Raw genomic sequence first — 9,202 nt, 5'->3', positions numbered from 1 at the left:
CACATCCATACATGACCACAGGAAAAAACATAGCCTTGACTAGACGAACCTTTGTTGGCAAAGTAATGTCTCTGCTTTTGAATATGCTATCTAGGTTGGTCACAACTTGCCTTCCAAGGGGTAAGCGTCTTTTAATTTCATGGCTGCAGTCACCATCTGCAGTGATTTTGGAGCCCAAGAAAATAAAGTCTGACACTGTTTCCATTGTTTCCCCATCTATTTCCCATGAAGTGATGGGACCGGATGCCATGATCTTCGTTTTCTGAATGTTGAGCTTTAAGCCAACTTTTTCACTCTCCACTTTCACTTTCATCAAGAGGCTTTTGAGTTCCTTTTCACTTTCTGCCATAAGGGTGGTGTCATCTGCATATCTGAGGTTATCTATATTTCTTTTGGCAGTCTTGATTCCAGCTTGTGCTTCATCCAGTCCAGCATTTCTCATGATGTACTCTGCATATAAGTTAAATAAAAGGGTGACAATATACAGCCTTGACGTACTACTTTTCCTATTCGGAACCAGTCTGTTGTTCCATGTCCAGTTCTAACTGTTGCTTCCTGACCTGCATACAAATTTCTCAAGAGGCAGATCAGGTGGTCTGGTATTCCCATCTCTTGAAGAATTTTCCACAGTTGACTGTGATCCACACAGTCAAAGGCTTTGGCATAGTCAATAAAGCAGAAATAGATGTTTTTCTGGAACTCTCTTGCTTTTTCCATGATCCAGCAGATGTTGGCAATTTGATCTCTGGTTCCTCTTCCTTTTCTAAAAGCAGCTTGAACATCAGGAAGTTCACGGTTCACATATTGCTGAAGCCTGGCTTGGATGTCCAATTCTCTTGTGACTCCATGGAGATAGCCTGCCAGGTTTCTCTGTCCATGATATTTCCCAGGTGAGAATCCTGGAGTGGACTGCCATTTCCTTCTCATTGTTGCTTGTACTTTTGATGTCCTATTTGTGCCCAAATCCAAGGTCATGAAGATTCACCCTTGTGTTTTCTTCTAAGAGTGTTATAGTTTTAGCTCTCATATTTAGATTGTTAATCCATTTTGAGTTAATTTTGTGTGTGGTGTGAGGTAATTGTTCAGTTTCACCCTTCTGATATCTAGTTGTCCTAGCACCATGGTACAGCTCCCTGGGGTCTGCAGGGGCCCTGCCCATGGCTGCAGACTGTCTGTGGTGAAATGATGGGAGTGCCTGGGCTGTGAGACACCCCATCTCCCGCCTCCTGCCTCAGCCTCTCTGGACTCTGTGGTGACAGGTAGTGATGGCTTTCTTAGAGGCAAGCCTAAAGTCTGGCCAGTCCCCTCTGCCTCTCCCAGTCACACATGGTGAGGCCTTCCTTGACCCTCCCTCTCCATTTTGAGTCCCCCATCCCATACCTGTGAGTTACTGTCACCACACATACTCTGCCCCAACTGCCCTCATACCACCTTCCCTTTCTCCCAGGGTGTTGCCGAGCTTTGCAGGGGAAGCACTTAAGGAGTTGCTGACTGCTGGTGATAATCTATTTCTCCTCCATTTCAGCTGTGTTGGAGTGGAAGAGGAGGAGGCCCCAGACATTGACATATACCACTGCCCAAACTGTGAGAAAACCCACGGGAAGTCCACCTGTAAGTATAGCACCATTCTGCTGCCCCTTGGATCTGACTATGGGGGTGAGGTCTCTGCTTGACCTTGATCCCAGCCCCAACTGGACCCTACCTTGCTGGAGTCAACTGCCCTGTGTGATTGCAGCCAGGGGTCTCTGGTGCCTAGGGACCTCCTTCTGTCTCATTTATTGCCCCTCATGGCCTTAGTGGGCTGGTTGTGGCTCCTCCTGATCATCTCCTGCCTGCAGATGCATCTAGGGCCCCTCATGACCTTTGCAGAGAGCCCACCAGCCTCCAAAGGCCAGGACAGGGGTTTCAAACTCTAGCATTCGCAGTGACCAGGCAATGCGAGATGGGGACATAGCCTGGGAGATGTCCAAGGAGCCATCCATCGCAGCTCTGCCCAGCTGGCCGCTTCTTATCTATGTAGCGCTCTAGGAATGTGCATTATTGGGGACCTGTTCTCCTTCCTATCTCCAGAACTCCTTGCTTGGAATCTTAGGTGATCCCCTTTCTCTATCTTTTTTTCAGCAATGCAAAGCATTTTATTTCTTGTCAGTTCTACATTATTAATAAGTAAGAGTACAGAGAGGACAACTAATAGTTTTTTTTTTTTTCCTTAATTGAAGTATATGGCCAAGGAGTTTTGTATTTTTGAAATGCAAAAGAATTCCCATTCTCACACTACTATTTGTACATCACAATGACTTTATCACCCTCCCCTTCCATGTGGCCCTTTCAGGGTGTGGGGGGCACCTAGTGGGTGCTCTCCAAGGCATGGGCTCATCCAGGGTGGCTCTAAAGGGCCCCACATCAAGGCTGGGAGGCAAGTTCCAAGGCCAGGTCCACATGGGAGAAGAACCATGATCTGCCGGGGCTGGAGCCCTGTAGCCCTGGTGGGGTAACCCAGTGGATCCAGTGGGCATAGAGGTATGGAGTCCTGTAGATCCACTGGCACAGGGTGGGGTGGGAGCCCACCCGGAGCCCATCCCCAGCGGTCCTATTCTGTAGGCTGAGGCCAGCCAAGCGAGCCCAACCTAGCCCCTTGGGAAGCTGGGTGAAGAGTCGTCTTGCCTCACCTCGACCTTTCTTGGGCCTCTCTTTTTGCCTAGCCTGTGCTCTATCATCACTGAGTGACCGTAGGAACTGTATTTATTTTGGCTTTTGTGCCCTACTTTCCAGCACATTGTGGGCATGTGGTAAATGCATGAGAAGAAGACAAGAAGGCCTGGTGGCTTCTGAACTTCCCAGGCATGAAGGTTCTCAAATTCCTAACTTACCCTCACAGCCCTAGAGGCTGGCAGCACCGCTGCTCGCAATATGTCTGCCCTAAAGTACCCGATCCTTCTGGTAATGGCTTCACAGCAGACACAGGAGGATGCCTGTCACCCCGTGGCTTAGTCTACATTTCTAATACCTCATGAACTTCCAGGAGGCTAGGGTAGATGAACAGGGTGTGCACCCGGGTCTGCACCTCGTGGCCCCGGGAGTGGGATGGGGGGCCGATAAGGGCTGGAGCTGGGAGACACCACCCAGCTGATGATAGGCACTACCCTGGGGTGTGCTCAGGGAGGCTGGGGGGCCAGGATGCCTCTATAGCACTGTCCTAGATCAGCAGTGTGGGACTGCCGCCTGGGGGGACCCAACCCTCCCTGACTGTGTGTGTGCATGTGTGCATTGTGTGTGTGCGTGCACATGTGCTTTATAAATTCTGTGACTCAGACTCCACTGATGGGCTGTGTGTCCATCAGGGATGAAAGCACAGATTCTAGCAGCTTCCGCCAGTGGGCATTCCCACACTGCCTATCACCGATCATTTTACATGTGTGTGCCCTGACCAGAGCCTGTCTGTGACACACTGGTTGGTTTTTGCTGCATGAACTCCAGTCACACCTTCTGCGGGAAGGCCCCTTGATGACCCTGTGCCCCCTGGGAACCACCCAAGCCCACGCGCCTGCCTCCTTTCCCTGTCCTGGCCTGGGTGCGGTTTGTGGTGGGCACAGTGAGGTGAGGACAGCAGGGAGAGGGCCAGGACAGGGTGGGGGCGGGGGATGGAGCCCTGGGAATGGATGGAGGCGGGGCTCCCGGAGCAGCTGGACCTGAGGCCACACCCCTCGTGCTTTGCCTTGTCTTTGCGAGCTCGCAGGGTTCCCTGTCCATGCTGTTGCCATCTACCCCTTGGACTGACTTTGGTTTGTGACTCTCAGGCCCACAGGCTCCCATGAAGGCTCATGGGAGGCAAGTGACATGACCCTTAAAGTGATTCTGAATCCTAGTGTTTCCTCTTGTTGGCTCCATGACTGCTTAAGAGGTTTTGTTGTTCAGTCACTCATTCGAGTCTGACTCTTTGCGACCCCGTAGACTGCAGCACGCCAGGTTTCCCTGTCCTTCACTGTCCCCCGGAGCTTGCTCAAACTCATGTCCATCGAGTCGGTGATGCCATCCAACCATCTATCATCTGTTATCCCCTTCTCCTGCCTTCAATCTTTCCCAGCATCAGGGTCTTTTCTAATGAGTTGGCTCTTCTCATCAGGTGGCCAAAGTACTGGAGCTTCGGCTTTAGCATCAGTCCTTCCAATGAATATTCAGGATTGATTTCCTTTAGAATTTAAGGAAAATTTTTAAAAATAAATTTATTTATTTTAATTGGAAGTTAATTACTTTACAATATTGTATTGGTTTTGCCATATAGTAATATGAATCTGCCACGGGTGTACACGTGTTCCCCATCCTGAACCCCCCTCCCTCCTTCCTCCTCGTACCATCCCTCTGGGTTGTCTCAGTGCACCAGCCCCAAACAACCAGTATCATACATCGAACTTGGATGGGCAGTTCATTTCATATATGATATTATACATGTTTCAATGCCATTCTCCCAAATCATCCCACCCTCTCCCTCTCCCACAGAGTCCAAAAGACTTTTAAGAGGTTACTTACTAATTTCTTATCTTTTCCTTCTCCCTGAGGCAAGCATTGCTGTCACACCTTTGGGATGGGGCAAGCTATGCTTAGGAGGGTGGGCTGAGCTGTGTTACCAAATGTCTTAGGGATACATATTGCCCCTGTAACCCAGAGGGGTCTGCTGAGTCCCCGCCAGCTTCCAGCTGTCCCCTGGGTACCTTGTAAGAGGGTGTCTTGGGCCACCCATAGGCAGGGAAGGCTCAGCCTTAGAGCTCAGGAGGGTCTTAGACCCTGGGGAGGGAAGGAGCCCACCAGTCAGGGCTGCAGAGGGATTCAAGAGTAGCCCCTGTGAGCTCAGACCTGCCTCACAGCTTCATCTTTGGCTGTTGTCCCAGCATACCTGCCCCAGCCACAGTATCAGGCATATTCCAGCCTCTACACGAGGTGCTTGAAGCTGCCCAGTCCTGAATAAGGGCCCGGGAAGCCCAGATGGCCCAAGACTGCCACTGGCCCCTGGTCAGCAGGGGCCCCAGGCCCAGCTCCTGGAAGGCAGAGGAGATGCTGCTTCTTTCTTCTGCTGCCCACTGCTGCCCTGCATGTCTGCTGTCTCTGGGCCGTATGTCTCCTCCAAGACTCAGTCACCCCATGTGTCTCCTGGCACAGGGTCTTCCATACTCAAGAGGAGCCCAGGAAGCCAGGACCAGCATTAAAGATGAGACACAGAGACACCCACTAACTTGCCTAGAGTCACACAGCTACAGGATAGGTGGGCAAGAAAGATTTGGACTCCTCTCTGGGTCTGGTGGGGCTTCCCTTGTGACTCAGCTGGTAAAGAATCTGCCTGCAATGCGGGAGACCTGGGTTTGATCCCTGGGTTGGGAAGATCCCCTGGAGAAGGGAAAGGCTACCCACTCCGGTATTCTTGCCTGGAGAATTCCATGGACTATGTAGTCTATGGGGTTGCAAAGAGTCAGACACGACTGAGCGACTTTCACTTTCACTGTGTCTGGTGCTGCCACCGGAAGTTCTAGCTCCAGCCCCTCCTTTGTAGGACCGGGCCTGATTTCCATAATATGCACTTGCACTTTGGTCTGGGAGACCAAGCATGATGTATATATCACCTGTTTTAGAAGACAGTCTCAAGGAACTATGACTTGATGAGACAGGGACGAGGTGGCAATTTGGAACAGAGGTCAGCTCAGCCACCCCGCACCCAGTGCCTTCCGCTTCCTGCTTTAGGCAGGTCCCACCCAGGAGCAGTCATCAGCTCCCTTCATCCCCACAACCACTGAAATGCAGGAGGACTGCAGCCCCTACCCTATCCCTGTCTGTGAAGGACAGACACTCTAAGGGCCCCGCCAGCTCTCCCTCACCTCCAGTCACATCTCTGCCTGAGGATAGTGTTTAAAAGCCTGCGAGGCAGCCCCCCAGGATGGGTCTCCATGCCTGGCCCATCTTCACTCACTGAGTTATCCATGGCTGCCCTGAATGGGGCCGAAGGTATCAAGGAAATAGCTTCCTTCCCTCTGGGAGCTCGAAGTCCAGTAGGAGCATGTGTTAGTGTGTGTGCATATTTGTTCTTATGTGTGTGTGTGTCCTAGTGTGCACGTGCCTGTCCTGGTCCCGTAAGGGCATGTGTGGTTGCGTGTGGATATGCATGTGTGTACATGCGTGAGCATGTGTCACAGCCCAGGAGGAACAGGTGTGCATTCTCACGTGTAAAAGTCCAAGAAGTGTGTGTCCAGTGCCCTGGGAGCAGGTGTGACAATACGATACCCTGAGGATGGGCAGGCAGTGGTGGGCAGGGAGTGGGGAGGGCAGTGGGCATAGAAGATGGGGCTGGGCTGCTCTGCCTGTGAGTTGTGGGTTGTCATGGCAGCAAAGATCCCAGTGGGGAAGGGCAGCAGTCTGTGCTATTTGAGGGCAAGTCTGAGGGTAAGACAGGTGAGAAGGGTCCTGAAAAATGACCGTGGGTGGGAGCTTCTCAGGGGGCGCCTCTGAAGAGTTCTCAGCAGACTAAGTGCTGAGTCAGGTGGGGCCCTAGGAAGCCCCAGCTTTGAGTGCCATCATCTGAGCCAGCAGGTTGGGAAGTATGGGGTAAGAGGTGAGGTGGGGGCTGTGACTCAGGATGTGAGAGGTGGGAGTTCCTGACCATGTGTCAACTCGGGGTCCTGAGAGGCTGGGGAGGCTGGGTGGGTGGGGGCCAGGGAACCCCAACTTCTTTGCCTCTGAGAGGTCTGAGTCTTGCAGCATTCATGGTGGCTGCCCTCCTGGCTGGGTCTCTGCAGGCATGAGGAGGGGAGGGTGTTGCAGGTGACGACCTGCCTCCTGTTTCCCCCACAGTGAAGAAGAAGCGAACCTGGCATAAACATGGCCCCGGGCAGACGCCGGAAGTGAAACCCGTGCAGAATGGCAGCCAGCTCTTCATCAAGGAGCTGAGGAGCCGGACCTTTCCCAGGTGAGCAGCCTGTTCCTCTCCAGCCTGAGGCTGGATACGCACCCCGCACTGGGGCTCCAGGGCCATGGGCTTCCCTCCAGGGGAAGCAGCAAAGTCCCAGAAACTCCAGGTGCTCCCAGTATGGGAGCTGATCTCTCCCTTCTCAGCACCTCCCCAAATAGGTGATTGTGACCTTCACAGCCCTGGAGGGAAGAGTCTTATCTCCCCCACCTGGTATGGCCCTTCCGACGGCACATTCCTGAGAGAGAGCCACTGTCCCCACTTTATGGACCAGGAGTGGGGGCTGGTATCCAGCCTGATGTGGATGTGGCGGGTCCTGGTATCATAGCCATGGGCTTTCCTCTGTGCGCATGTCCTGGTGGGGTGTCCCTGGTTCTTCTTAGAGTGCCCCTCCCCCTGTACACCCTTGTCCTTGTGAGGGCAGAGGGCAGGATCAGGGTCACGGAAATCACTTCTGGTGAGGGGGGGCACCCTGACTGTGTGGACATGTGATAGACAGCGGCTCTGAACCACCCTTGGCCCTTCACAGCTGGAAGACAGTTTCTGTTTGTCTGACAAAGTCTTTACTCCTTTTTTTTGAAGGATAATTTGATGGACACAGATTCCTAAGTTGGCGGGGTTTTTCTTTTAACATTTTAAATGACTCATTCCATTCTCTACTTGAGTGCAAGGTTTCTGGTGAGAAATTCAGTGCAACTTCTTTCCTTGCTCCTCTATGGATAAGGTATTTTTCCTCTCTGGCTTCTTTCTTATTTTCTTTTTTCCCATCTTTATTGAGATATAATTCATATACCATATAATCCATCCATATGAAGGGTACAATTCAGTGTATTCACAGCTCTGTGCACCACACCAGTTAATTTTGAAGGGTTTCCATCACCTCAAAAATAAATTTATGATCCACATTCCTCCTAGAAGTCCTGCCACTAATCATGCTTTCTATCACTGTAGATTTGCCTATTATGAACATTTCATCTGAAAGAAATTATATAATATGTCGTCCTTGTGACTGGCTTATTTTACTTAGCATAATATCCTCAAGGTTCATCCAGAGTGTAGCAAGTGTCAGTGCTTCATTGCTTTTTTATGGCTGAGTAATATTCCCTTTGGATAGACTGCATTTTGTTTATTCATTCATCAGCTGATAGAAATTTGAGTTATTTCTGATTTTTGACTACTGTGAAGAATTCTACCATAAATGTTCTTGTAAAATACCTTGTTTGGACATATATTTTCATTTTTTTAGGGGTAACTTAATATATAATTGTTTGAAGAATTGCCAGGCTGTTTCTTTTTTTTTAATTAATTAATTTTTTTTAATTGAAGGATAATTGCTTTACAGAACTGTGTTGGTTCCTGCCAAACGTCAACAGGAATTAGCCATAGATCTGCATATGTTCCCTCCCTCTTGAACCTCCCTCCTACCTTCCTCCCTACCCCACCCCTCTAGGTGTTATAGATCCCTGGTTTGAGTTCCCTGAGTCATACAGCAAATTCCCACACCACTTTCCATTCCCACCAGCAGTGTCTGAGGGTTTTAAAACATTCTCCGTGTCCTCACTAGAATTTGCTATTATCTGACTTTTTGAGTTGCTTCCCTTGTGGCTCAGCTGGTAAAGAATCTGCCTGCAATTTGGGGGACCTGGGTTCAATCCCTGGGTTGGGACGATCCCCCGGAGAAGGGAAAGGCTCCCCATTATGGTATTCTGCCCTAGAGAATTCCATGGACTGTATTATCCATGGGGTTGCAAAGAGCTGGACACAACTGAGTGACCTTCATTTTCATGGTGGTTCTATCTATCTATACTTGCAGGTGTGAAGTGGTCTCTCACTGTGGTTTTAATTTGAATTCCCCTGATGACTAGTGATGTTGAGAACATGAACCTTTTCATGTTCTTGTTGGGTATCTGTCATTTGCCCATTGAAAGTTGTTTTTTGTCTTTTTGAGTTGTAATAAATCTTTGTATATTTTAGATACAAACTCCTTATTGGATATATGATGTACAAATCCTTTCTCCAATTTTATGGGCTGTCTTTTCACTTTTTTGCTGTCTTTTGAAGCACAAAAGTTTTAAATTTTCATTCAGATCAGATCAGATTAGTCACTCAGTTGTGTCCGACTGTTTGCGACCCCATGAATCGCAGCACACCAGGCCTCCCTGTCCATCACCAACTCCCGGAGTTCACTCAGACTCACGTCCATCAAGTCAGTGATGCCTCCAGCCATCTCATCCTCTGTCGTCCCCTTCTCCT

The 9,202-nt window shown here is 50.1% G+C and overlaps 1 protein-coding gene across 1 annotated transcript in view; it reads left to right on the top strand.

The window, feature by feature from the left end:
• The window catches only part of PHF2 (PHD finger protein 2), a 102,449-nt gene that overhangs the window by 60,903 nt on the left and 32,344 nt on the right, over positions 1 to 9,202 (top strand). The window contains exons 2-3 of the mRNA XM_010835970.1: positions 1,526 to 1,611; positions 6,835 to 6,949. Coding sequence (XP_010834272.1) covers positions 1,526 to 1,611; positions 6,835 to 6,949 — 201 coding nt within the window. The remainder of the gene's footprint in view (positions 1 to 1,525; positions 1,612 to 6,834; positions 6,950 to 9,202) is intronic.

Source organism: Bison bison, unplaced genomic scaffold (assembly GCF_000754665.1).
Source record: "Bison bison bison isolate TAMUID 2011002044 unplaced genomic scaffold, Bison_UMD1.0 scf7180017864057, whole genome shotgun sequence".
NCBI lineage: Eukaryota > Metazoa > Chordata > Mammalia > Artiodactyla > Bovidae > Bison > Bison bison.
This window is presented reverse-complemented; position numbering and strand designations above follow the sequence as displayed.